Source organism: Rhea pennata, chromosome 25 (genome assembly GCF_028389875.1).
Source record: "Rhea pennata isolate bPtePen1 chromosome 25, bPtePen1.pri, whole genome shotgun sequence".
NCBI lineage: Eukaryota > Metazoa > Chordata > Aves > Rheiformes > Rheidae > Rhea > Rhea pennata.
The window spans coordinates 3,402,432-3,430,382 of NC_084687.1; the positions used below are offsets into that span (position 1 = coordinate 3,402,432).

Below are 27,951 nucleotides of genomic sequence, written 5' to 3' on the forward strand. Positions count from 1 at the left end.
ATGCTCCGCCCGGCGCGGCCTGGCGCGGCGCAGCAGGGCACGGGCGCAGCGCGCAGGCGCGCGGGGCACCCGGGGCACCCGGGGCTACCGGCGCTAGCGGCCATGGAGCGGAAAGGTGAGTGTCCGCCGTGTCCCGCCGCGCCCCCGCGCCGCGCCCCCTCCCCGCCGCCCCTCACGCCCCTCTCTGTCTCCTTCCCCCCGCAGTGCTGGCGCTGCAGGCCCGAAAGAAGCGGACCAAAGCCAAGAAGGACAAGGCCCAGAGGAAGTAAGTGCGGCCGCGGCCTCCCGCCCAGGGAGCCCGGGGCGCCGCGGCTCCGCCGCCGCTTTGTTAGGCCCGGCGGGCAAAGGGCTCCGCGGCGCTGTGGCGGCCCCGGCCCGGCCCGGCCCGGCCCGGCGGCGCGCTACGGCCGCTGCAGCTCCGTCAGGCCGTGCCGGCGGCCCGCGGGTGTCGTGGGTGCCGCCGCAGGGCCTGTTTCGCGGCGCCGGGGTCGGGCTGCGGGTTTTGCCACCGCCGGGGCTCCCCGGGACGGCAGCAGCGCCGGCCGCCGCCCGCTCCCGCTGTGCCCCGCGGGCCGAGCTGCCTCTGCCGTGAGTCCCCAAACCCTCCCGGGCCCGCTGGCTGCGGGAACCGGCTTCTCTGGACTCCTCTACTCTTCCTCTTTTTCTTTTTCCCTTAATCTTGTCCTGGAAACGTTACAATGTCCCGTTTGCTTCTTTCTGTAATGCTCTTGGGCAGCTTCTTTCCCACTGCAGGAATTTCACAGATCTTTGTGTTGTGGTGAGCTTCTGGGTGCAGATGGGGGGGGGGAAACTTAAAAGATCTGGACTATAATATTAAACAATGACTTATAACAGAATGCTTTCAATGCTGCTAACAGATTCCTTTCTAGTGAAAGGTGGTGTGAATCCTAGAGCCAGCCACATATGCTTGGTAAAATGCTGCTGCTTCTTTGTGCAGAAGCTCTGGTATCTTATGAGATTTTATACTTGCCGGCGCCTGGGAATCAAAGGTATTTGCCGAGGCTTGGGGGGGGCGTGAGCTGGGTGGGGTTTTTTAGGCTTAGAGTAACGTTTTCTTTAGTCATTTCCTCTGACAGATCACAGGGATTTCTTCTTTTTTCAATTTTCTGGTCGATTTTTGTCTCCAGTAAGGATGTGGTTGGTTTGAGATGGGCTCTGAGAGGTGAGAAGATTAAATGAAACTTTGAGAGATGTATGTGTGTGTTTGTGTGTGTATGTGTTTGTGTTACTTGGTAGACACCACCAGATGCCTTGAAGATAGCATTAGGACATTTTTAAAGAGCCTTTTCTGCTTGTATAGTATTGTGTGCCTTAATTTCTGAATGAATAATCATTTATGTAATTATGCCTGCCTACTTTCTTTGTCCAGCTGCAGACAAACAATACTGGCGCTACCAATAGAGTTTACAGTTGCAGTTGGTAAGACTGTTTTTTGTATAAAACCTGAAACTTCTGAATGATGACTTTCAGTTCTGGCATGTATTTTAAAAATCTTAGAACTGATACTTACCAGCATTGCTGGTTAGCTGTTGATTTTGCTGCTAACCTTGCTTTGAGTAGGCCATCACACTACTTGTAAAATGCTGTGCTTATCTTCTTAAATTACTTTCTCAACTCTGTTTCCTAGTATCATAGGTTTACTAGATACTACCTCAGAAATTAGAGACTTGCTTGTGCATCGTGCTCTGTGTTAGAGAGTGAGAAGAGCATGGTGTAAGCCCCTAATTTAGGGGCGCAGTACCACAAGGTTTATGCTATTTAAATGCAAAGCTGTTCTAGTTAAAGCTTCTAAAATCAGCTTAACTGGGTTCCTGTAGGACTTTTTTTCATAAAATCTAAACTTGCATCCTGAAACACATGCAATGTCCTTTTAATATCTAATGTTCAGTGGTAGTTGGTTGGATTATACACTTGTAATTTTTTCTTTATGAAAGACAGTAAAAAAGGATAAAAACTTTAAATAATTACTAATTTATACTTTCTAAAACTCAGGGTTATCTCATTATAGGTAAGTATAACAATGCAAAGAATGTTCTGAAGAGATTTGGAGTAATTCAAATTATCTTTCACTTTAGAAATGAACTATACCTGCTCACCTGCTTCAAGTTTAATATCAATCCAGTCTGATTAAAAAACAGAGAGGAAAAAACAGATGTAAAAAAAAAAAAAGTCAGAATAAATGAAAATTGACTGTGCAAAGTGCAAAACTTGAAAGTTATCTGTTTTCCAGCTTTCAGTAGTTAACATTGCTGCTGTTTAGGTTCAGGTAAGACCAAACTAAATGGGTTATTTAAATAAAACCCTCTTAAGTGCTAATTACAGTTCCATGTATAAGATTTTTTTTTTCTAATGGGGTGGTCAACAAAGTTCTTTATTTCCTACAATTTCAAATTGTTCCTCTTTCTTCCTTTGTACCCTTCTTAAAGTTTATTTGACATTGGTGGAAGAGCAAAAGCATTGATCCAAATGTATTCTTTTGCTGAAAGAGAGCAGGCAAAAGATTCTTGGTAATATGAATAACAGGTGAGAACCTGTGTATTCCTTCTCCAGTGAAACTACCCCAAATGTTTTGGGAACCTGGAAGAATCATCAGATTGTCTGTATGAAGTCTTGGCTGAGAAAAGTTCTACTTGTCTACCCTGCTCTTCTGTCGTATGCGTACTGTTGTGGAGTTGGAAGAGTAATGTGGCTGTGCACCTTTTGGCCGAGCTCCCATTTCGGTGAGAATTGAGGAGGAGGAACGACAGGAGAGTGACAGCTGAGTGGCTTGGAGGAACAAAAAGCAAGCCGAAGTATAGGGAGATCCTGAGTGCTAATGTTGACTGTCACTGGGCTGCTTTGTGGCCTTGAGTGAAGTACTTGTTTCAGTTTCTTCTTATCTCAGTCCTTTCTGTCAAAAAGGCAGGGAATTGGAGTTGGAACTGCTTTAATCTAAATTATTTTTAGAAGATGAGAGGTGACTTTCTGCTTGGTGGTCATCTTAATGTTAAGAATATGTAAGGAAATGTGCATGTCAAATCTTAAGTGGCTAGTAGGACGTTGAGAGTTTGGTGTGTAGGCTATTGCAATGTGTGTAGTTGCCAAAAGATAACTGTGACTGAAACTTACCTGGAAAGTGTGTGATATATTATCACTTCATGGGTGAGAGGTGTGAAGATCTTGGGCACTGTGAGTCAGTTAATTCCCAAAGACACCAAAAAAACAAACTTCTTTTTTTATATATGTAAAAGGAGCTTGTATGCTTACAAGTTTTTTTTTCGTACTAAAACTATTAAAAGTTTGACCAGTAGCATTTCAGATGGATAGATCTTGTGGGGTATTTTCAGATAGTTAGTTTTGCCTGATGGGCAGAAATACAAGAGATTTTGCAGTTCTTTGTTTAAAGCAGTTACTGATCTCACTGGAGCTCAGTATTGCTGAGCAAACATTGTTGGTAGTATTTGTACTGGTCCTTAGGAAGACCACGGAGCTGCAGTGTTTTTCTAGGAATAGTTCTTGTCTTAAATTTTGTCTTAGAAATTTCAGTTCCCTTGAAGCTTTATATTCTGGTACTTTATGCGCAGTGCTGGATGGAGGAACTTCATGAATCCCCTAAGAGAAGGGTGGGATGGATACCTCAACGAGTTAGGCTTTTGTTTGGCCACAAGGTGGCTGCTTCTTGCTTTGCAGGTCCCATAGCACAGAACAGATGGCATGTGTAGTTGTTGTAGTCCCTTACTGCATTACAGTAGTGTCTGTAGCAGTGCAGACTAACAGGAATTTAAAAGGTTGGGGGAGAAGGTTGTGTGTGTGTGTTTTTATTATTATTATTTTATTTCATTTTTTTTAAACCCCACATACTATTTCAAAGAGATTGTTGCTTTGAATTAGCGCTAGTTTGGACAGAGCATTCATTAGTGGCTTAAGTGATTCTGGGGCACATAATCTACATAGTTTTGTCAAAGAGATACTCATTTCCTATCATGCAAGACTGCTGCACTATGTGAACCAAAGCCCGGTCAATGAGGAAGATCAGAGATTTGCTTCAGAAGTGTGTATTGTCTAAACTAAAATACAAATGTAGCTATGCTTTAGCTGTGGCTCCAGTGATTTAAATGGAATTAGATACTTGTGACTGTTAATATTTTGCTGGCAATTATGTCTGTAATTTTTTTTCTTTTTTTAATCTGCATTGTATATTGCAGACATTCAGAAGATCATACTCTTCTCTCTGTGCTAGGAAGAATGACTCCTTAGTATACTGCTGAGCTTAAGATACATGACTTGAAAAGTAAGCTAAATAATATCCAAATTCAAAGCCGTTATAGCAACTGAACTACTTGTTCAGTTTCTTGTCTGTTTATGTAGTCTAGTTCATTTTCTCTGGCATGAAAAACATAAATATGTTACTGGAACCAGCCTACGAGCCTGTATGATGTCCAGATAACAGGTATTTAATTGGCAAACCCCAATAAAAATAGCATTTCATCTAGTCTAGTGTATTGCTTCAGCAAGAAGTTGGCGCACTTACGTACAAAATCAACAGTTCTGTGTGCTTGGGGAATAAGGGCTATTGAATTGTTCACGCCTCAAAGCATGAATTATTACGGTAAGCATGAATAACTGCAAAGGTAATGGTAGCCATACAGTTACAGTATGTAACTTGTCCTGAAAAATGTAGGTTGGCTGTAGTATTCTGTTTCTGGGTGTGCTGCTTAATTTACGTGATCTTTCATGGGCTCTGGTGAATGGGGGGGATGGACTTTCTTTGGACTTTGAAGAGTTCCTCAAGTTCTCTGTACCACGAGAGGGAGAGCAAGAGCAGAGCAGAGCTGATTACAATGCCGCTGTCTTGGTTCCCTTCCCTTTCCCAAATGCATGCAATATTTAGTATTTTCAAGAAGCAGCTGGATTACAGTTATCTGTAATCATTTGACTAGCCTCTTGACATGAAGTGGAGCTTCACTTCCTTCTTTCTTCTCCTCAATGGAAAAAAACCTGAAAGAATGGTTTGATGAAGGCAGATGAAGAATTTATTCACTCTGGGAAGCAGAAAATTCCTAGTGTTTTTGATACTTTTTAAGTTTGTTATTGTATGTCTTGCTTATGTGACTCTTCTGCTTTCTTTGGAAAGCCTTGGTCTTAGGACAGTGCTCTCTGGTTCTTCCTCAGCTTCCTTCTTGAAAACTTTGCTGGGATCAAGACCTTGAATTATGTTTTCCTCATTTTTCTTCCGTAGTTAATACCAGTGCTACAAATTTCAGAAGTATTTTAAATGTACATTTAAAGTAGAGTCAGAACTTGATGCCTCGCCCACAGGATTTTTCATTCAAATACAGACGTAATTGTTAGACTTTAGAATGACAGAACATAACTTAAAGCTCTGCTGGTTTCCATGGAGGTCCCTCAGTTTGTATAGCTGAAGTAGCAGACAGTTCTGCAAACAACTTGTTAAGTACTTGCATGGGGGAGTAGGTTTGGGAGCAAGAGACTTAATTGCCTTTACTATTTGTACATTAGTACCATTCTTATGTGAAATTTATTATGACTTATCTTCAAATTGAACTCCCACAGATCTACTAAACAAAAGTATGTATTGGTGCCTCTGAGTTCAGTTCTTTCAAAACTGAATGTTAGACTATCTCCAGTTCTCCTAAGTTCTCAACAATGGTATTCCTGTAAGTTTATAGCACTGGAATAATTGGCCTTCAAGTATTGCAGATCTGCCTTACTGGCAGAAAATGACAGTTCTTTCTTTATTCAGAAAAATATGAATGGGAGAGTGAATGGTTTGCATGTAATTACAAAATAATGTGGATTACACAAAATATGACTTATAATTTCCCCAAATTCCCCCACCCCCAAATACTTAAATATGCTTTGAGCAGAAAGGGTAAAGTGCATATAAGCAAGAAAGTACTTTTCAGACCTGAATTTATACGACAAGTTTAAATCTAAACAGTTATTTACTGAATTACTAGGCTTGCCTGTGGATCTCTTGCATGTAGGCACATTAGGGGCTGGCAACAGAAGCAGTCGTTCTTCAGACTAGATGTGCCTTAGCATGATCTTGAAATTGCAGGCACACTAAGGAATAATAATGAGATGTAGTCTGGCAAGCATACTTCCCTTAAAGAGACATTGTCTCAATGCACAGATGTGAAAATAGGAGAGAAATTCTAAATGCTGACATAACACTTGAAACAAGATCTTGCTGCAGTGGGTATGCAGTCATGAAAATCACTGGCTGGATGGTTAAGATGGAAAGCAACACAACTTTTAGCAAGACTTGCAAAGTATGTTTTAGTATTCTTATCTGTGTCACCTGCAGTGTGACCTGGATTAGTCTTAAGTTCACTGAACTGAAGTCTATTTGGGGATGTAAGTCTTATGTGGGTAACTTGATCTCCCAAATAAGGAGTGACAATGTTTATAAAGATTGTGCTGCAGGCTTCTTAAAAATCATCTAGGAAAGCAATTGTCCTTAGTTATCTACAGATGGGATTCATATCTGCAAATACAAAGGGAAGGGAAAACTGAGGTAAGGAAGAGAGGAATAAGGAGAGACTGTGTATGCAAAAACGTTGGCACATCTAACAGGATGATAGGAATGACAAAAGCAGTTTGGATTAAACATGTGCTACCCTCCCTGCTTGGGGGCAGAAGGGGTCCCAAAGCAAGTAGCTATGTAGTATGTATAGTATTTCTAATGTTTGAGGGATTAGGAAAAATACTACTTCAAAACTGTTCTATTTTGTACAGGAAATACTGGAAGTCACTTATACATAATGCCCTTAAATAGGAGAACTGAAAACCTATTGTCAAGCATTTTATGTAAGTTACTGAGGTGGAGAAAACAAGTTCTGAGTTTTGACAGTGAAGTTTCATGCCAGGGCTTGGCTGTTTTAATCTCTTGACTACTAATTTACAGAGAACTTCAAAGGGCCTACTGCTGGTGTCCCTCCACTGCAAGCAGCGTAAGGAACATCAGTGCAGGCAGTGCAATGCAAACCAGTCGGCATGACTGTCATTGCGATCTCTCTTCTTGTCCTCCCGTTGCTAGTGGATCTGCAAGAGTGCGCACTGTGATCAAGGCTTCTTAATGTCGTTTTTGCCTCATTTTCACTGTGTGGACCAGATAAGGGATTCTGTGGGAAACTGGCAAGAGAATGCAAAAATACTTGTTTTTTCCCCCAAACTCTTTGGATGCCTTGTAAGGAGTGATTGAATGAAATCCCAGTTGCTGCAAATAATTGTTACCGTCTCTACTGTGAAAAGAAGCTGAACGGAGGGGTTGCGTGATTATTTAGTCAATGTGGAGCAAAATACTGGCTGTTGTGGAAAATCCAATTCTTCTGTAGGCCTGTTTGTTTAAAGCTGCAGAGCCAGTTTTGGAGTGTCTTTCACTGACAAACCTTTCTCCATAGCGGAGAATCTCTTAAATTATCACTTCGTAACATCACATTGTTGCTGACCTGTTTCCTATCACTTACACAAACCAGCAGGGTAAACATGCACAGGAAGCGGCTGGTGATTCTTGTACATCACTGGAGGAAGATATTAATTGCCTGCTGCTGCGAGGAATATTCAGTTAGCTTTCTTTCTTTCTTTTTTAAGATCTGGTGAAGATCTGACCCTTCTCCCACTGTTTTGTCACCTTTAGGCATAAAGGATAAGTTTTTCTTGTAACTCTGGATGGAGAGGTTTGGAATTACTTCAGAAAGCTTGTTTTTACTTTGAACATCCTTCCTCTCCTGTGTGATTGCGCTGGTATTTCTGTATCAAAAGGGTTGGACTGCTGGCAATTGCTGCAAACTTTGCATTCGTCAGAGCTTTGAATCTAGTGGACTGTTAAATAGGCAAATAAAACCAGCTTGTTGAGGAAGATGAAACAAGGTATTCAACTGAATCTCTAATTTCATTAGAGGGAAGATTGAAGCAGGTAAACATCAAGAGCATGAGCTGAATCTATTTACGTTCAACCCCTAACACAACTGAATTTGCAGGAAGATCAGCTGAGAGCAACCCCCAGCCTTGCTGCAAGGCCCTGTACCTGCAATGCAGTGCTGTGCATCTGCAGCTAGGTGGTGGAGGCAAATCCCTTTCCTCCGTTGCTCTCGCACAAAGCTTTGCTGCGTTCAAAAAGAACCAACCCTCAGCCTGCATTTGATGTGCCTCCGCTTCCTGAACAGTCTGCCATCTCATTTTTAATGGCTCTTTCGAAAACTATTGGACTGTCTTCAGGGATACCTTTATCAATGGGAGGCCGTGCTTCGTGCAGGTAGGTTAGCCTCTATTTTTTTTGTCGTGTGTGAATTGCAGTTCAGGCATTTGTGAGAGCAAGGACTTTTTTGGGTCTCTAAATATGAATTCACACGAATTCTATAAAAGAGTTTGCATTTTGCCTTAAAGCATTTCTGTTCCATGTTGTCTTTTCTTGAGCAAAATATTACTGTATAGATGTAGAGAGATGCTGCAAATCCAGTTAATTCTATGTAATAATTAGAGCATTGAGGCAGCATAAGTAAAGGGTGACCAAGATATTTTTAAGTAGAATAGAGGTAGATATATATAAGTCCTAAGACTGTTGGGTTTTTTTTGAAGTGTAAATTATTGAAACCATTTTTTGTGAGCTTTTTATATAATTTATCAACATTTTGCAATATGAGTGACAGCTGTTTCAGCTGTCTTTAAATACAGGATTTGGATCTCTTTTGCTCTCTTTAGCAGCCTTTTGTGCCTGTTAGCAGACTACTGTCTGAGTGAAGGATGCAGACATGAGGGTTGTGGTTTTGTCAGTGTTTTTTTTTTTTTTGTATTAATACATATTCTGCACTGATTAATACCCTTTTTTAATCCCAATCTGTAGTTGACATGGTTAGTTTGGGGGAAGAGGGTGGTGGGATCAAATGACATCTAATGAATCTTCACAGGAAGGCAAAGGAATGAGATGTGTTTTGGAGGTGATTTGGAAAAGAAATGGTGTTGATGAAACATATGCAAGCTGAATATGGCTATGTGTTAGGTTAGTTGGTATAGTAGAATATGATACACGAGCGAAAGGCTTCGTAAGAATGCATTTCAGATCCCCGGGACAGGCTCGGATGTAGGCTAGAGGATGTGTCGTAGACAGCGCTGTCAACAGCATGATTTGCGGGTTCCCTCTGGGGAGGTACACACAGCTTACGAAAGAATGATTTTTTTTCTCTCTCTCTCTTTTTTTTTTTTTTTTTTTTTTTTTTAGTGCTTCCAGTAACTTCTTCCTTCATGCATGCAGTTGCTATTATTGAAGAGCACTGTGACCACAGAATAGTGTGACATTACTGTCTACACCAGTGATTCTTGGGATGAATGTCCTTCTGAATCTGTTCTGATCCCCTGTGTTTTGCACAGTTACAATAGTGAAAAACTTGAAATGGCTTTGGAGAGAATTGCACTCTGGTTCTTGTGCTATGGGTGTGGCTACTGGATTTAAATTCTCCCTTCTGTGTAATTCTTTGTTCTAGTCCTCGTTATGCTATCTGTACAATTTGGTAATTCTTAGCATCCAGTTTCTCCTTCAGCTGGTCTGTCCATTTCCTTCTCTTGCATTTGCTGCCTGCCCTCATTTGGGGAGGGTCTGTGAGTTTGTTCACAGCTCAGTTCTAAAGAAATGCTGCAGTTTTGAAGTAGCTTTTTGACTCGACCTCTAAGACCTCTAAGATTTTATTTTTTGCAGTTTCTTTACTGCCCTCATCAACCCTCAACAAGATTGTTGATAAATCTTCCATTAGCCTGACAGCAATGTCATGGACTGTCTGGCAGTCTTTGGCGTGTAGTTCCAGACTGCTGAACACTGTTGCTTATCTGATTTTTTTGAGTCTGAAAATCATTAGGCCTTACAAAACCTTACAGCAGACCTAAGGTAAGCGTCTGGTGATACAGTTATGTTTGGGATGGCTTTTGTAGCTGTTCTTCACTTTAATGAACTTTAAATTAAGTCATGATCAATCTGGACCTGAAGCCATTTACAGATGGAAATGAGTGATTGTCTCTTTCATGCTCTGTGGATATTTAAAATTACATGGCTTTAATGTACTAAAAGGTTAAAATCTCAGGAAATTGCATGTTTGGGTAGAAGCTGAACGTGCCTTGTGTTTGTAACTACTAAAAATTGAAATATTTTGTCGTACGGTTCCAGATTAGCTGGCGTGGCCGTGATGTGATGCACATGACTCCAGGTGGGTTGTGAACTATAGAAACTGCATCCAAGGAAAGTTGAATCTGTAATAGTTCTGGAATGCATCAGTTACATCTACTACTTTACAGGAACAATAGTTTTAATACAAGAAATTTCTGCTAATTCACACTGCCAGGGAAGCTCACTGTAAAGAATGTCATCTTGTCCTTGTATGGCATGGTATAAAGAAATAAATTGTTGGTCACTTACCTTTCTGGATGACTGCAGCCTTTTTTTTATGTCATATTTCTAAGAGAAGAAAGCTTAATGCTGATATCTTGCAGCACTTTGCTATTAAATCTTGCTAATGTAACTCGGCTACAGGCACTGTTAATTTTAAATGCTCATTTTGTGCAAAACCCTTGTGAAAACCTTTCTCTTTAAGGCTTCATAACTCTGTAGGGAATTAATTTTTGTTTACTTTGTTTCATATTATGCCAGGAACTGTTACTATTGGTTGTAGGCAGTGTGCTGCCATGAAGGACTAACGTGGGAAGAGTAATGGGAGATTTTTTTTTGGGGGGGGGGATAAACCGAGTGTAATTTTAATGCATGAGAGTAATAGAGTGCCTTTGCCGACATGATCTTCACATGCAGGAGCTTAGAGTAGCATATACTGTGAAAAGTTAAAACACCCCCCCCCCCCTTTTTTTTTTTTTTTTTTTTTTTTGATGAATGTAGGGTGAAATACGCCACCTGGGTGCCTGATTTCTATCCCTTGCAATGACGAGTTTGCGGAAGGCTTTACAATACATCCCAATCACCATAGTTCATGCAATGCGGATTGCACTCTAACAAACTTTAGATATTCAATGATAAGACAAACTGGAAAGGTACCATACTGCCTGAGAGCAGAAGTAGTCAAGGGCGGTATCAAGTGATAGAGAGACTTCTAAGGTGTTAGAAGCTGAAGGATTAACTGTGCCTTTCATCTCTGCAATGTGAAAGGGAAAAAGGGCACAAGTTCTGAAATATCAATTTAATGTTTTTGAAGGTGTAAGCATTAATTGGTATTAGTCTTTAAAATAACATGCATCAGCATTTAAATCTTCAGATTTTATATGGGATGTCATCTTAAAACTTTAAAAAATCCTCAGTGATGAGTAAAGGGTTTCAAAGGGACTGATATTTTGATGGGATTGGTAGGTTTTAATTCATTGTCCCGTCTGGACTTTTCTTTGTTCTGCTACAACTTAATGCTTTAGATGCATTTTATATTTCTCACTAGTATGTGAAAAATTGTTTATATTGACGTTGATACTGGATTAGGAATAAAAGCATATAAATATGGAAGCCCTTTTTTTTTGAAGGCTGAATATTGCGTCTCCTCCAGTACCAGCAATCCCTCACGTAAAACGTAAGCTATTAAAGTTCAACACAAGTGAGACTTGCAATGTATTCTCTTTCAGGCCTGACACTCAGCATCGGGGCCCTGCTGCTCATTCTGAGAACGATCCTCCAGAACAAGAGGAAGAAATTCTAGGATCAGATGATGATGAACAGGAGGATCCAAACGATTATTGTAAAGGTGAGGACTTGCCTGTTTAAGGTCAGCTTGCTCAATGTAATCTAAAGATTCTCCTTGATTCCCTATCTGCTACAGGGAGTGAAGATATGCAATTTCTTTGTTTATTTTAAATGTTTTTTGAAACAGCAGGTGATAAAACTATGCTCCATGGTTGCTTCTTCTTTTTTTTTTTTTTCTATTTTTGGTTAGTTTGAAAAATGTTATCAGTCAAGACCTGAGTTGGAAAACTTAATGATGTTAGCTTTTCCTCTGTGCTAGAGGATTTATAGATGTTTTGAAAACAGTAAAAGCAAGTTGGTATTTAAAAAAGAAAAATAAAAAAAGGAAGAATTGGAAAGTGATTTTTAAAATCATCTTAGTATCCATGCTTTAAATATATGCTTGTCTGTAAATATCATCTTACCACTGTTTCTCAGATAGAAACTGAGATACAGAACAGATGGAAGTATCAAAGTATCTAATTCAATACCAAAAGGGTCAGGCTTTTTTCAAAGCATTTGCTGTATTTAAAAAAGAATGCTGATCGTATATTTTAACTGAAGAATTAGCTGAAGCTTGAATGTGTGCCCCCAATTCCAATCTTCCAATCACTTTATAAGTCTGCTTCTGTGGTTACTTACTATTTATGGATGTATTGGATAAGGTAAAGGGAGAACAGGTTGTTCATATGTATAAAAATGCAAAGTAAAAATAGCACGGGGAGCTTCAACTGTAATGTTTCTTACACTTCAGTGCTTGCCTTCGAAGGGCTTAAATTTTAACGTGCTATCCAAGTATTTGTGGGATTTTTGTTTGTTGTAAAGCAAATGGGAAGAAGAAATGCCGTTCTGTGGATTAGTGATCTATGCCGCTGTCACTATTGCGGCTGAAACCTTTAAGTGAAGAGAAGGGACTTCTGCTACTTGAGCTAATGAACTAATTGATAGCAATTACATGTATGCTTTGTTTGTGAACCAGTCAGTCGAGAGAGATAAATCTCCTCGGGCAAAGCATGTGTTTTGTGGGTATTTGCTGACCACAGTTGAAATATTAAGCATCTGGAATCTAGGGATAATTCCCAGATTCTGTCAAAAAATTGTGCCTTAACAATTACAGAGCTTTTTGCTCTATTTTGTTTTCTAGTCTTATTCTTTCCCTTGCATCCTTTTCTTTCTTTTCATATCTTCATACTTCAGTCATGTTTTTTTCTGGGATCACCTGGTTGCCAACTAAGAGATACTGGGGGTACAGGGAGGGATCCTCCCTGGGGATACAGGGAGAAGACTCTCCAGTTTTCAACTGTGATATTAAATGTTGAAGTGCTTTTCAGTCAGGAAAGCAGAAGCAAGGGAAACTCTTTTGGGGTCTAGGATGGAGTATTCTTCATGGGGATAGAGTATACAAAAGCAGTGTTGAGATTTAGCTGTAAGGGTCTTAATCTGTTGCTGAGCTGCAGTTTTCAAAGGCTGTTAGCCTGATGAACGATAGATACTACAGTAATAATCTTCTACATTGAAAGGAGGGAAAGTCAGCCATTCTACTTCAGTTATATTAAAAGAATGTTTTTTCTGTCAACTCCAGAGCTCTTCACCACTGTTGCCTTAATATACAATGTATGTTTGTTCTAGCAAGAAATTTTCTATTTGCATTGGGTATGATTAAACATTTAAAACGATGAAATGCATGTGCCTCATGTTATGGTGCTTGTTCCATGTACCTTTTTTTCAGCACTTGTGTGATCTCTTGATATATCAACTTCCTACTGTTTCTCCCCCCCCCCCCAGGTGGCTATCACCTTGTGAAAATAGGAGATCTCTTTAACGGGCGGTACCATGTGATCCGAAAGCTTGGATGGGGCCACTTCTCCACCGTATGGCTAGCTTGGGACATCCAGTAAGTCTCTATTTAGGTTGTGTTTCTGACAGGAATGCCTGAGAGTTGCACAAACATGATCAGAAAGTATTTGCTTATATTTAGATAAAAGCACAAAATGTACCTAATCCATAGGTTAGGAGAGTATAACTATTCTAATACGGAATTTTCTTTTGATATCATGCCTGCAAGTATATGGAGGGGAGTTAGTGTTAACAGGACAAGCCATTTATATGGTAATGATAATTTCCTTGTGTTCAGCAGTTTCTGACCTGTTATTTTGTTTTATGAAAAATTAATAACTGATGTATGGAGGAGACACAAAGACAATTTTCAAAAAAGTATTTAAATTTTATTTCTCCGTGATGCTTGAGTCTTAAATAATAGCTTTTATATGCAAGAGAATTAGGTTAATCCTTGAGAATAATTTCTTTGTATAAGCGTTAACGTCTCCAATTTATTTACCATGTGTGCTTAGAGGGAAGAGATTTGTAGCAATGAAAGTAGTGAAGAGTGCAGAGCACTATACAGAAACGGCACTGGACGAAATCAAGTTGCTAAAATCGGTGAGTGCCTAAGAGTGGGCTTTGTTTTTAATTTGTTTTTGGAGTTCACACTAGTCACGTAATGTGCTTGGTCTTTTGGATCATCTACTTGAGAAGAAGTTGGGTAGGGGCCTTAGCACTTACTAGTGCAGCAGATCTGCACTCCAAAAATACATTCTTACCTAGTAATTGCCCTGAGGAGCGCAAAGTTAATCCTCTTTCTCTCTGCAGGTCCGCAACAGTGATCCAAATGATCCAAGTAAAGAGAGGGTGGTTCAGTTATTAGATGACTTCAAGATTTCAGGAGTTAATGGTTCTCGTATCCTTTTGTGGAAGAAAGGCAAAGAATTGCATGAAGGTGGGAGTCCCCTGGGTTGCTGTCATGCCACAGGTTGGTGAGCGATACCCAGGCAACCCTTTCACTGCCCGAGGAAGTCTGTTGCAAAACGATTGCCTTTTGTGGGCCTTGAAGATACCTGCACGGCTCAGATTGTTCAGTCCACAAGTCTGACATCGTATGTGTGAATCGTGGAGACAGTGCTGCTTAGTCATGCTTTTTACATGAGAGATGAGACGGCTGCATCCGATTTGCAAATCAGCACTGAATGGCTGAGTGACTGAGGTGCCTGCGTGGAAGGAGTGTCCATCTATCCCCATGCCTCAGTTTTGCAAGCAGCCTAGTTATAAAATTCCTTATTTAAGTAAAGCATTAAAGATGTCAGAGATGTGCAGTCTATAACTTGATAATAGGGAAGTTTTCAATTTAGGGAAGCATTTTACCTTGGTCTTGACCAACATTGTTAACAGGTTTAGAGTGTACTGCTTTGAAAATCCCGTGTAGATCAGTGAGCAAACTTCTAATAGGGGGTTATTTATGGGAAATCTTAATGCACCCTTTACATTTGAAAGTTTTTTGCATTTCTGCTTTGCAGAATCTTGAACGTCATCTTGGTGAGAATTACTAGAGTACTTGAGAATCAGGCTGAAGGTTATAAACTCCTAAAGCTTTTAGAAAACTGTAGTCACGTGATGTATTTCCTCTTACGTTAGCTTTTATCCCTAGAACCTAGCATTGAGCAAATTGTTACTTGATACTGTATTTCTTGCACTCTTATGAAATGTGTATGCATGCTTTCTGCCAACGTAGAAAACCTAATAAAAATCTGAGTTTGACTTCTAAACCAAAAGCAGAATACTGAATACGTCCCTAGAGTAGCTGTTCAGACCCTGAAACAAAAAGAAGTTAATGTAAACACTGTTGAAGTCCCAGCTTGGGGAAAAAAAAAAAAAAAAAAGAAAAAAAAAAAAGAAAAATACTTTCTTTCGCTGGTAAAGAAGCAAGGGAAAAAATACCTTAATTGTTCTGAGGGTGACTTGTCAACTGGAAATTTAGTTATTTTTTGAGGTAATGCTGAAACAGATCTGGGTTTAAGTCTTGCCTGGGGCAAGAACATAAACTGTTCCAAACTTATATTCTCAGCTTGAAACTGTTTCAGTGCTAGCAGGAAATACTAACACACATTTGCTTGTGCAGCTGGCTTCCACCCAGGATGTGATACTGCTACTGCTGCTTTAGCACCATCCTTCTGAACTCTCTCTCTCCCTTCATATTTAAAGGTTTTGCATAACAATACTGATGTATGTGTAATAGAATGGTGCTGCTCAGGAATGCAGGTGCTCTAAGGTTAGTCAGAAGGGAGAAGGTTCTTTAATATAGAAACACATAATTGGTATAGATTCCCCAACCTTGTGAATTCAAGGCTCATTGGATTAGGATGTTGCTCATTTTCCTTGACCGAGTTCCAGATATCTGTATGGTCTTTGAAGTTCTAGGGCATCATCTCCTGAAATGGATCATCAAGTCAAATTATCAGGGGCTTCCACTCCCTTGTGTCAAAAAGATCATCAAACAGGTATGTTCCAGTTCAGACTGCACTGTTTGCTTCAACCTAATGAGAAAGTTTTCATTGGGGAGGGAGAAACCTTTCTCAAATCCAAGATAATGAGAATTAAAAATCAGTGGTATAGCCTCTCACACAACAAAAATCATTTTCAGATTAATACTTCCTTTCTCTACTGCAAAAACATTCTGCTGCAGATATTTCTTTTGTTACTTAAACCATGATGGTGCAGTGGGAAGTCAGCTTCACTTTTAACCTCTTCTTACTCTGTTTATTCCTCACAAGTGCAAGTAGTTCTTCTTATACCTTCTGTTGCAGTAAGTGTGGCGCTTAATGATGGGAAAAGCAAGAGAAACCTGTTCTCCCTACTATATTGCTTAAGGAGAAAGATCTTTCTACATCAGAGGGTGGAAAGAGAAAGAAAGCATGATTTTATTGTAGGGCATTAAGATTAGATTTTCACTGTGGTAAGCGAAGTCATGAAGGTAAAGAGAGTGTTTTAAATTCATAGTTGAAATCTGTATACAAATCCAAATTTTGTGGAACTCAGTAATAACTACTGATGTCGTAAGAGTTAATCTTGGACATAAAGATCCTTCCAGTTCATTAGTGATCCTGGGCAGCTATTGAATTCAGTTTTTGTATTTTTTTTTTTCATTTTCAGTTTGCTTATTCTTTGCTTTTTCTAATGGTTTGTTTCTCTCCATCTGCAGGTTCTTCAAGGTCTTGATTACTTGCACACAAAGTGTCGGATCATTCATACAGATATTAAGCCTGAGAACATTCTTCTGTGTGTTAACGACCAGTATATTCGTAGGTTGGCTGCAGAAGCAACAGAGTGGCAGAGATCTGGGGCTCCCCCACCATCTGGTTCTGCAGGTGAGTTTTTTGTTTTTTTCACTGAAAACTGGTCCTCTTCTAAATTAAAAAAAAAAAAAAGTAATCTCATAAGGGAAAGTGTCCCACTTGCTTTGCATTAAGTACGGTGGAATAGTACTGCAAGTAACTTCAGAAAAAGCCAGCTGTAAATTGTGGAGCTAGTCATAAGTTATAACTTGATGACACTCAGGAAGCTAGTCGTTTGCATAAGAAAAATGGGGGAAGGATAAATGCATGCTGACACCTGTTTTAAGGCAGTTGATCTGACACAGATTTAGTAGTAGGACAGTCATTTAAAAAGCATGTTAGCCTTTTATGGAACACCCTGCAAAAATGTGGTTGCATTCAAAATAGTACTTAAGTTCACTTAAAGTGAGGCAATTCTCACATTTTCTGCAAAAGTTTATCTCCTTTTGCTGCGAGATGCTGGAATTGCATTTTGGAGAAGTCCTCAACAAGATGATTTACCTGTTAGTTGTCAATTTGCATACATCTAGGAAGTTCAGAGAACAGTGAGTAGTTTCCTTGACATGCTGACATCCCTAAAGAGCAGAGAGCAAATTCTCTTTTGCTCCTCATTCTTATTTTTCATGTTCCTTCTCAATTTCTGTCTGTACCAGTCTGCAGGTTTCAGGAACTATTACAGTGCATGCTGGAAGACTCTGTTTGTCTTAATATTACAGCACCAATGTTAGCTGAGCCCATCATATCATAGCTTAGCTGGGCTAGGTCAGGGAAGCTCCCTTAACTTTGGTATTTTAATGTTTTGGTTTGTGTTTTCTCAGTAAGATGCATCATTCATGCTGTAAATGAAGCTGCATGACAGGAAGTTTAAGTCTTTGGTTATCAGTCAAGCAAATACTATCTGGGATTTTAATTGCGCTCATCTTATGTTTTTCTAAATATTTTTATTCTTGCTATGTCTTTGTAGGAAAATGAAGGCTTCAAAATAAACATTTCTTGATCTCTTAAAGTCTTGTCACCAGACCACACTGGAAAAACCTTACCTTTACACAGTAGCATAGTTGCAGAGTTTTTTATATAAACGTGCTAACTTGCTATCTTCATTTTCCTTTCCGTTTCAGTGAGCACTGCACCGCAGCCAAAACCAGTAAGTGTAATAGCTTTTATCTGTAAGTATGCATCTACCTATATTATCTCCTCCATTGTTTCGTACTGCAGTCAGTTTTAAGAGAAAGCAGCATTGTAGTCACATCAGAAGGAAAAGTATCATTTGTTCATGTTTGTCCTTGAATGCGCTTTTCAGGTTTAATACTGTCTGGGGGACGTAAGTAGTTCTATCTCAAATACATTGCCAGCAGTGGCAGCAGTTTTCATGGTCTCAGAATATGTTGTGTTTAGAGATCACTGTAGATGTCTCTGGTTAGGACAGAAGTGCCCTGATAGGGCAACGGACAGCTCCAGAAGACTTTATCTGCTGTGTATTTGGGAGAACTCTCTCCCTAGAGTTCTCATCCCAGACTGCTTCCTCAGTCCTAAAATAAATGAAAACCTGAATCATTCCAGATTTATTGAAATATGAAACAAAGTCAAATGTTTGAGGTATTCCTCTGCTTGTTTCTTTGTAGGCAGACAAAATGTCAAAGAATAAGAAAAAGAAGTTGAAAAAAAAGCAGAAACGGCAAGCTGAGTTGTTAGAGAAACGAATGCAAGAGATAGAGGAAATGGAGAAGGAAGCAAGCCCTGGGCAAACACAGCCTGAAGAGGAGGAGGAAACTCAGAGCCCTCTGGAAATGCTTTTAAAAGTTAGTCCGCCAGATGAAGGAGTCAACAAAAAGACAGGTATGGACCTAAAGTATTGCAAGAGCAGCACAATGTTCTTTCACTCATGCTAGCATGAATAGAGTGAGCCTCTTTAGTACAGATTGCTGTTATCATTTAACCTTATGTATATTATGTTGCACCAATCTGAAGAGGCTAGAAAATTTTTTATCACAAATGGAATTAATGAATGATCGTGGTCTGTTACATTTTGAAAACAGTCTGTTTCTGAAGACTTCATGAACAATTTCAGCCATTACTTTATTAAGATGTTCTGCTATCTTTAAGAATCTTCTAATTTCCCCTCTTCTAGCTGAAGTCCTTGTTCAAGAGCAGTCTATTCTAATGGAAAGTAGTGTGGAAAAATGCGTACCAGAAATAAATTGCAATGGAGTGATACAACTGACGGACTTCTCAGACTCTGGTAATCAAGGGTCTGTGCGACTTGAGGATGACCTTCATAATGCCAATAACTGTGGCGATCGCCCTCTCACGCAGAAGGAGGAGAGCTTCCGTGGTTGTAATTACAATCAACGTAACGGTGACTCAGAGACCAGGCCTCAAGAAGCAGTGTCGGACTCGTTCGTGCCCTTAGTTTCAGAAGATTCCATGGTTTGTCAGCCCACATCGAGCGAAGAGCAATCATACAGCGAGCAGGAGATCAGCCATTTGCAGGAGAGCATCCGGACCGAGATACCATCAGAGGATGAGAATGAGAATAATAGTCCCTCAGAGAACAAAGGTATAAGAGAAGCCCTTTGAGAAAGGACCCCCCCCCCTTGATCTGATACTAGCCCTTGAGTATTAACTGAAACCTTCATTTTATAGACTGATGTGATTAGGACCACCTCTTTGAGCCTTCACCCCCTGCCAGGGGTAATTAACCTGACAGTCCCAGTCTCAAGTCATTCTGCTGTTTGTAGTTTCCAACTAAGAGGGGTTTGTGCCTTAGTTTTAACTGTAGATCACATAAGCGCTCCCCCTTTAAAAATACTGTATGTTTCTTTTTCATTATAGATACATTTCCATCTGTAGATCAGGTATTGCATGTGTGATTTATATTTAGAAACTTAAATCCACAGATTGTCACTGATTGTTGGAATATGGGTAAGTACAATTAAGTCTGTTGTGATAGTTCCGCTCTTATCATGGAGAGAAGGTAACTCCTCACTCGAGATGAATAAACGTTTTCCCAGAAATACAAACCATCCATAACAAAGCTTATATGATGTAAGGAAGATTGTTTAATTATTTTGTTTGTTGTGTAGTTTTTTCAGGAAAAAACACTGCACAGCTTGTAGTTCAGGAGAGCATGGCACACAATAGTGTTCTGCAGTTGAGAGTGGGTTTTTTGTTTTGTTTTTTGACTTGTGTCAATTGATTAAAACTTAAAACTGTCCATCACTGCATTTTTGAGTCAGGATCTAGTCAAGTATATCTGTCTGCTTGGAGAGGAAGGGAGAAACTAAAACTTGTATTGAGGCGGAGTGTTAATTTTCTGTAGTGTTTTCCTGGTGGCAATGCTGCTGTGAAGTTTCAAGCACAAGAAGGGAGCAAGTGAAATTTGATGATACTGAAACTTGGACCTTAGTCAGATGCCCCTGCAAGATTACTATGTGTCTTCTGCTTCTCAAAACTGTCTCCCAGCTTGCTTGAGAGTTACAACTGGATATAATTTGGTGACTTTATGTTTTTGCTCTCTACCGTGTCTGTTGAGGTTCTTTTCTGAAACCTCAGCTCTTGTAGTTGTCTGTGTTTGCTGCCATGGGTGATGGCTACGGTGAAAAGATGCTATCATACTTGGACTCCCCTCCTTCAAGGATTTAGGAAGACTTCTTATGCACTTCTGGCAGTGCCCTTATTTATAAAGGTTGCCTTTATATAGACAATCTCACTTTCTTTAAAGGTATGCACCACTCTTGCATACACTTGCCTGTTGTCCCACTGTGCAACACAAATAGAAAGTCCCTGTGCTGGCTATATTCTAATTCTTTCCTGTGTTTACCAGCCTTTTAGAGTCTTAATGTTAGTAGTTCTTTTGCTCAAAGTGCAGACAGTTTGGGTTTTTTTTGTTGTTGTTGTTTTTTTCCTTCTTCCCAACTAGCTTCAGGGAAGGGAAAGTTCTGATCGGTAAGCAATATCCTTCCTGAGTAGGGAGAGGGCTATAGGATTTGAATGACAGATGGTGACACTGCCCATTTAGCTTTAATCAGCTGTTGTGCATATTGCCTTTAGGAAAATCAACTGCTGGGAATTTCCTTCTTAATCCCCTTGAGCCCAAGAATGCAGATAAGCTCAAAGTGAAGATAGCTGACCTAGGAAATGCTTGCTGGGTGGTAAGTTTAAAATCTTTTCACATTGCATGCTTAAACCTACTAATTCATTCTCAATAGGTCAAGACTGAAAAGAATCTGTAAAATAGTTTATTTTATACCTCCCTGTAAAAGTAGAGATAATTTTGAAACTGTTGAAAAAAAAGAGGAGGGATACAAAGTAATGGTCTTCTAACCTAGCATTTCAGCCTGTGCTCTGGGTGCCTCTTTAGTCACTAGATTATTTCTCAGAGGCCTCTGGTCCTGCATGATATGCCCCAGTCTGTATACACAAAACTTCTGCACAGCCTGTAGCTCCCCTAGAGAAGAAGGTTGGAAGCAGTGGCTCTGATGTGCTAGTTCTGTACTTTATTAGGTTGTCAGACTGTTTCGGTGGATTCATAAGCACATGAAAGAGACTCAAATAGATCTTTTCTCCGAAGCTTGTGCTGCACTACTTAAGTGTTTGACATTTCAGATAGGCAGAATAGAATCTTCCTTCCTTTTTTTTCTTTTTTTAAGGGCAAAATGCTTGATTTTGTTGCAAACTCAAAATCCCACATTAGGTTTATGGCAGTGGGCGAGGCGCTGTCTCTTGCAAACATGTTGCTTATCTGTTTTAAAGTAGGTGAATCTACCAGACCTATCATGACCTGATAGTAGAGAGTACAGCTTCTAAAATGGTCTTTCCTGTTCTGCTGTTATTGTTTACTTTCCTCTAAATAGCTAGACTGTCTGCCTTAAGAAGGAATGTCTTGTGTAGAGCCTTCAAATATTTCCTTGTATTCCTACAGGTTTTGTTTGAGATGTAAAATTCAGGTGAAACATAATGGGAATGAGCTTTGGCTTGCTCTGGCCTTCCAGATTATTGATTCTTGTCCTTTAAAAGCTTGCTAACCTTTTAATAGACCATTTTTTTCTGTTTAGCACAAGCACTTCACCGAAGATATCCAGACAAGACAATACCGATCCTTGGAGGTATTGATAGGATCAGGGTACAACACCCCTGCTGACATTTGGAGCACAGCATGTATGGTGAGTGGTGTCATCCAGGGAGGATTTTAGGTGTTGCTGCAGGGCATTTTGGGAAACTCAGGTATGTTCCAGACTACAGAATTACTAGCTGAGTCTGGCCAAGAACAGGGGGTGAGGATGGGAGAGACCTCAAAACCACCAATGCATATTCAGCCAACTTCTAGACTGGCTGAATACCATGCTTCTGTATCGAAGTCAGTGTTTCTTTCATCTTTTGCCACATGTAGCCTTCCCTTTGAAAGTTGGGGCTTTGTTGTATAACATTGGCATATTTAAAATATAGCTGTACTTTGAGATCATGCTTCATGGAAAAGCAAGAGAAATATGCAATTCTGAAGACGAGAAAGTGTTTTGTGTAAAAGTCTTTCCTCTGCATCCACCACTGTTTCACAGATGTCCTCAATATAATTCTTTATTTTAGTATCATGCATCTTCTGCCTTGTTTGTAATCACTTTATAATTTCTGAGTAATGTTAACATGAGGCTGAAGCTGTTCTTCCTGTAATAGCTAACAAATGTAGAATATGAGGACTTAAAAAAAAAAAAAAAAAACTTAGTCTAGGTAGAAGTGTGTGTCTTTGTCCCCTTCCTGTATTTTTTTGACAAATTAAAGCTCATTTTTCTATTTTAAGCTTGGAAAACAGTGAACTCGTTTTTGCTGTCTCAGAAAACAAGCTGTGATTTTGATGAATGTGATAAAAACAGAATGCAGTAGGATCATGTTGTCTCCGCAGAACTTACGGTCAAAATTATGCAGTAGTGACTCTTGAGTGCCTAATTCCATAGTTTGACTACAGCAGTCCTTAAAGAAAATTAAGAATACGGAAAGTCATAGGTACTGTTTTGAGTAAAAGTGAATACATAAAGATCTTAAAGGGTAAATACATCATGGAATTTAGGAGTGGTAAATTGAGAAATGAATGCAATTTTTTTTCTCATTTAAAACATTTTCATGTCTGAGAATGAATGGTCTGAGATGAACTGCATTGAAAAATGTCTTTTTAACATCTGAAACTTTACAGGGAAAGAACTTAGTAAAAAAAAATAGAGTTGGGACATGATATCAAGTTTTGCAAAATGCTGTTGAGAGGGAAGAGGGGCTAAGCATGTGAAAAGCCTTCATTCTGTACACTTCAAACTTATATGAACTCTCCATTTTACTATGATCCAGAACTCATCACAGTTCTGAGTCTATGAAGTTTTTAAATGCAACAAAGTATTTGATGTGTTATGTTAGTGGTATATTAGAGGTGTATTGTATTTTGCAGGTTACTCTTCCTTCCACTTTGATTCTGGCATGCAGAGGTATGCAGAATCAGCCTGCAACACTTCTAACAATGTGCAAGTGTGTTAAAGTGGTATAACATAAACTTTCTGTTTATTTAGGCCTTTGAATTAGCAACAGGAGACTATCTGTTTGAGCCTCATTCTGGAGAAGATTACTCGCGGGATGAAGGTGTGTTTGTTTAAGTCTTTCCTTCTTAATTTGGGCCATGAGATGCAATGGAGGCTTCTTCAGAATGAGAACCTTCTCTCTCAAGTCTGCAGTGCAAAGTTTCCTTGCAAAAAGATGTTCATCCAAATTAGTGATGTTAGAGAACAACTATGGTTAGGGTTCTGCAGTGAGACACCATGCCATGAAAGTCCATGTTTTTGTTTTGTTTTTACCTTTTACCACTATCCTCTCTATCTTGCTTCTCAGACTACTGAGCTTCTGAATGGCCCTTTCCTCTTCGCCCTCCCTCCGCCACCATGTGTTGTCTTTTTCCTTGTGCTTTGTAATCTAATTTCAGGTTCTGTTTTCCCAGTGTGTCTGAGCCATGTTTGTCATGCTTATAGTGATACCTCTGAGATTATGGTTAGGTTATAATAACACACTGGGATGCAACGGGCACTGAACTGTATTGCTCATAACTTGTCTTACTTATGGATCTCAAAGTAATTTGCAAAGGAGATTAAGTGTCTTTGTCTTCACATCCAAAAAAGGAAACTGGGATGTGGAGTGGGGATGTCTTGTATAGATGTGTCATACTGTCTCTTTCTTTTGCAAACATACAGATCATATTGCATTGATCATAGAACTTCTGGGGAAAATACCTCGCAAGCTCATTTTGGCAGGAAAATATTCCAAGGAGTTTTTCACCAAAAAAGGTAAAAGGAAACAAGTGAATATCACCTTCTCCTAACCCCCAAACACAGGAGCACCTTGCTAAAAATACCAATTAAAAACGGATTTCAACAAAGACATATCTTTAAATCTTCTCTCTGTTTTATGAAGAGCTTTTTCAGCAAAGCTGCAGCTAAATTTAAGGTATTCTTGTCTCCTAAAAATATGCTACATCTCCCGTAGTTGACATCTTAGTGTAGATCAAATGCGACAAGTTGAAGACCAGTTCTATAGGTAGCTCCTCAGATTTGAGATGGCTTCAGATAGCTGAGCTTTGTCAGCTAGAGGTGTTTACATGTCTTTGAAGTCTTCTCTAAACAACTTTTGTTCTATTTCTGGCATAACAGTCACTTAAACACTACCTTGCATCCTGAGCCACGTTGCTTCAGATGATAAAGATAACTGCTGTTGCAGGCCCTTCAGTCTGGTCTAAGGGAAGAGGCCGGGTACATAGCAGACAGCTGTCTTCTCTGTTCAGGCTGGTAAACCCAGGGTGTTTAATTTTTCTTTTTCCAGCAGAGACTCTCTGCCCTAAACAGGAAATCTGACATTTTATCATGTTTCTAATCTTAAAGCCCTAAATACACTAGAAATGTATTAAGACTCCAGAACAAATTTTTTTTCACCTAGTTTAATATATGCTGGTATTGGATCAGAAATAGCAGGAGGGAAAAAGGGAGCCTTCAAGGACTACACTTCTAAAACAGCCATCAAAAGCAGATTGAAAAGATAATCTGAGTTGTTTCTGGACTATACTATCCCAAGCTGGTGGTGTTAGTTCCCTGTAAAGACCTTGAAATCCTTCAACACTTTCTAAGTGTCTACTATGTTTTTTACTTTCCAGTCACAAAACTTTTCCTTCAATTTTAGCTGCTTAAATGTTTTGAAATGAGCTGTTCAAACCTACCTTTTAGTATCCCTTCTTCCTTTGGCACCTCCCCACACCTTTGCCTTCCGTGTGCTAAAGTATTCAGTTTCTGTACTCAGCCTGTCATGCTTGGCCTGTTTGGGTCTGCTGCTATGATTGGCATTTAACACATCTGTCTTGGTTTTCAGGTGATCTGAAGCACATCACCAAACTGAAGCCCTGGGGCCTTTTCGAAGTTCTGGTGGAAAAATATGAGTGGTCCCAAGACGAGGCAGCTGCATTCACAGACTTCTTATTACCTATGTTGGAGCTGATCCCGGAGAAACGTGCTACAGCAGCGGAGTGTCTCAGGCACCCCTGGCTTAGCTCCTAGAGGCTTCAACCCAATGCCACAGCACTACATTCTGGTTTACAGCATAGCATACACACACCCAGCTGCCCCCTCCTAAATCCATTTTTTTTTTCTCCTTGTTCATTTTCAGTGTGAAGTTCTTCCTTCAAGGCTTCCAAGATTTTAGATAAATCTAACGTGTTCTGCTGAGTTTGCTTGTGTGACTCAATGGGGACTCTCCTCAGCCAGTGGGCATCATCTGTGTTCTGCCTCGCTAGGGCTTTGCCAAAGACTAATTGACTGGAATATGAAGTTTTTTCCTGAGTCTCCTCACTGTTAAACAGCACATGCGGTAGATGAGAGCTCATCTGTGCTGAGATAGCTCCCTTAACTAAATTTCAACTGTCCTTTGCTCGTGAGGGGAACATGAAGATCTGAACTCATTTCACTGACTCGGGAGTCAGTTTCCTGCTGTTTATCCAGTAGCTGGTGATGGGGTGAGAAGTAACAGAGGGCACCAAGGTGGTGTTAATTCCATGTAGAGCAAAGACCTTGAAATCCTCCATCATTTTCTAGGTGTCTACTGTATTCTTTGCTCTCCAGTCACATAATTCTTATTTAGTTTTAGCTGCCTAAATCTTTTTGAAATGAACTATTTAAATCTAGATTTTAGTATCACTTATTTCTTCCCCCAGCGTGCCCCTGCCCCTTTACTTTTTCCCCTCCCTGTGCCCAGATAGTCAGAATAGTTTCTAAATTCAGCAGCATTTAATGAGTATCTTCAAATGCCTGAGCCTGTGACTAAAAGGTGACAAGGAAAATGAGCAAAAGCTGGAACTGACTAAACGCACAATCTTCGGCATACAGATGGGTGCGCCCTTTGGCTGCAGAGAGGTAGCCTTGTTGCAGGCAACTCTTCCAATGTTTTAGTGAGCTGGTTTTTATTTTTCACCCTATACTGACACTTTTTGCCTTGCCTGAGATGGTTGCTACATCTGTGAGAGACCGCCTTTCGCTGATTCGGTGTACTCTGGCTCTTACTTTTTGACCATTTTGCTTTTTCCCAGATGAAGGGTGGCAGCATCTGTATCGCATCCATGCTATAGCCCTTGACTTGGAAACTCGACACTTGAAAGCCCAACTTTCTTTTATGTTAACTTGCTTCAGGTGCTGGCCTTCAGAAATAACTTCCCAGAATGGGATTGCCTTTCATTTTCTGGGGCATTAATGCAAGGAGAGCTAACAGGTGGGAGAAAACTGGTTGACTTTTCCATGCAGACATCTAGAGATGCCCGAAATAAAATGTTCTGTCGATTTGCTGTATAAACTTCTCAGAGGGGGTTGGATGTAATAAGTAAATGGGTTAATTTTAATTAAGTTAAATCACTGTGGCATTTTGCTAGTTCTGTGATGGCTTCTTCTAGACTTGTCCATCCTTATTACAGATTCAGTGCATCCCACTCTAAAGCAAGATCTGGCAGTGTTGAGACTTCAGAGGTACTTCCTCACCCTGGACCAAATAGGCCTTTGGATTGATGGTAGTTTTCAAAGGATAGAAGTACCGCAGAAACGTACTGGAGGCCAAGCAGATGCGCTCTGAGGTGATGTGCTGCCGAAGCAGCCAAGATGACTGTTACGTGTCACTCCTCTATTTGTGTTTGAAATCCTGGTTCGTGAGGATTGTTCGTTCATAAAACTTGATGTCATTTAATCCACTTGAAAAGCATTTCTCCAGTCCAGTGCCTGATTTGGCTTATTAATGCAATTCATGCTGCATGCTCCTTTAGGGATAGGTCAGGTTCTCTATGCATATAACGTAAAATTAAAGGAAAGAAACATGCAAAACAATTTTAAACTGCTCACTTGACTCCCCCCCCCCCCTTTCATCTGGAGTTTCCCCGTTCGGTGTTGCCTCCCTATCTGTTACAGAGGGACTGCAGCCAGGACTGGATTCTAGCATACCTACTGTCTAAATACTGTGAAGATACATTGACAGGGCAACAACTTCTGTTGTCGTCTTGGAAGCTCACCCGGTTCTGTGTACTTCAAACTGACCGATTAGAGAATTGTTTCTAGGAGGGGTCTGCACACTTCGATGCTGAGGGCTTCTGCCCATCTTTCCCTGCCCTCTGCCACCCTGACTGGAGGAGGATGGGTTTTTTTATTGAGATAGCCAAGGCTAGAGCCAGCTTCGGAGTTGAAGACCCACAGGATGAGCTGTCAGGATTCAGTCTTGTACCTTGTGCTCGTTCACTTGGGGTTTGTTAAATTTCCAAATTGCCGTAAAGTGCTCGCACTAAAGGATTTGTACTTGCTGTGTCAGTCTAAAACCTGAAGGAAAATACATTTTTATTCTTTCTACTTGAGTGCTTTGTCTTTTTTTTTCTTTGTAAAAGCAGTACAATAAATAGATTATTTAATACTTGAGCCCTCTTCCTCATATGTTCCCCATATGTTCAAACCTGTTCTTTCAGAACTGGTGTCCAGTCACTTGTTTGAATTCTCCATGTATAATAGCATTTCATTTTTTTTT

At 40.1% G+C, this 27,951-nt stretch overlaps 1 protein-coding gene across 1 annotated transcript; it reads left to right on the forward strand.

Moving 5' to 3' along the window:
• Window positions 1-27,784, forward strand: SRPK1 (SRSF protein kinase 1). The gene is made up of 16 exons (XM_062595250.1): window positions 1-115; window positions 205-265; window positions 11,629-11,747; window positions 13,511-13,619; window positions 14,077-14,164; window positions 14,375-14,462; window positions 15,950-16,056; window positions 16,758-16,923; window positions 18,009-18,034; window positions 18,513-18,726; window positions 19,019-19,447; window positions 20,941-21,041; window positions 21,945-22,052; window positions 23,439-23,508; window positions 24,111-24,203; window positions 25,276-27,784. Exons 1-16 carry the CDS (start codon window positions 1-3, stop codon window positions 25,458-25,460), a joined length of 2,079 nt encoding a protein of 692 aa, XP_062451234.1. The 3' UTR covers window positions 25,461-27,784.
• The last annotated feature ends 167 nt before the right edge of the window (window positions 27,785-27,951 follow it).

Excerpts from the sequence above, each read along its gene's own strand:
- SRPK1 (XM_062595250.1), top strand. The coding sequence starts at position 1 with ATGCTCCGCCCGGCGCGGCCTGGCGCGGCGCAGCAGGGCACGGGCGCA. Across the intron at positions 16,924-18,008 it reads CCCACCATCTGGTTCTGCAG|TGAGCACTGCACCGCAGCCA; the intron begins GTGAGTTTTTTG and ends TTTCCGTTTCAG. Across the intron at positions 18,727-19,018 it reads AGGAGTCAACAAAAAGACAG|CTGAAGTCCTTGTTCAAGAG; the intron begins GTATGGACCTAA and ends CCCCTCTTCTAG.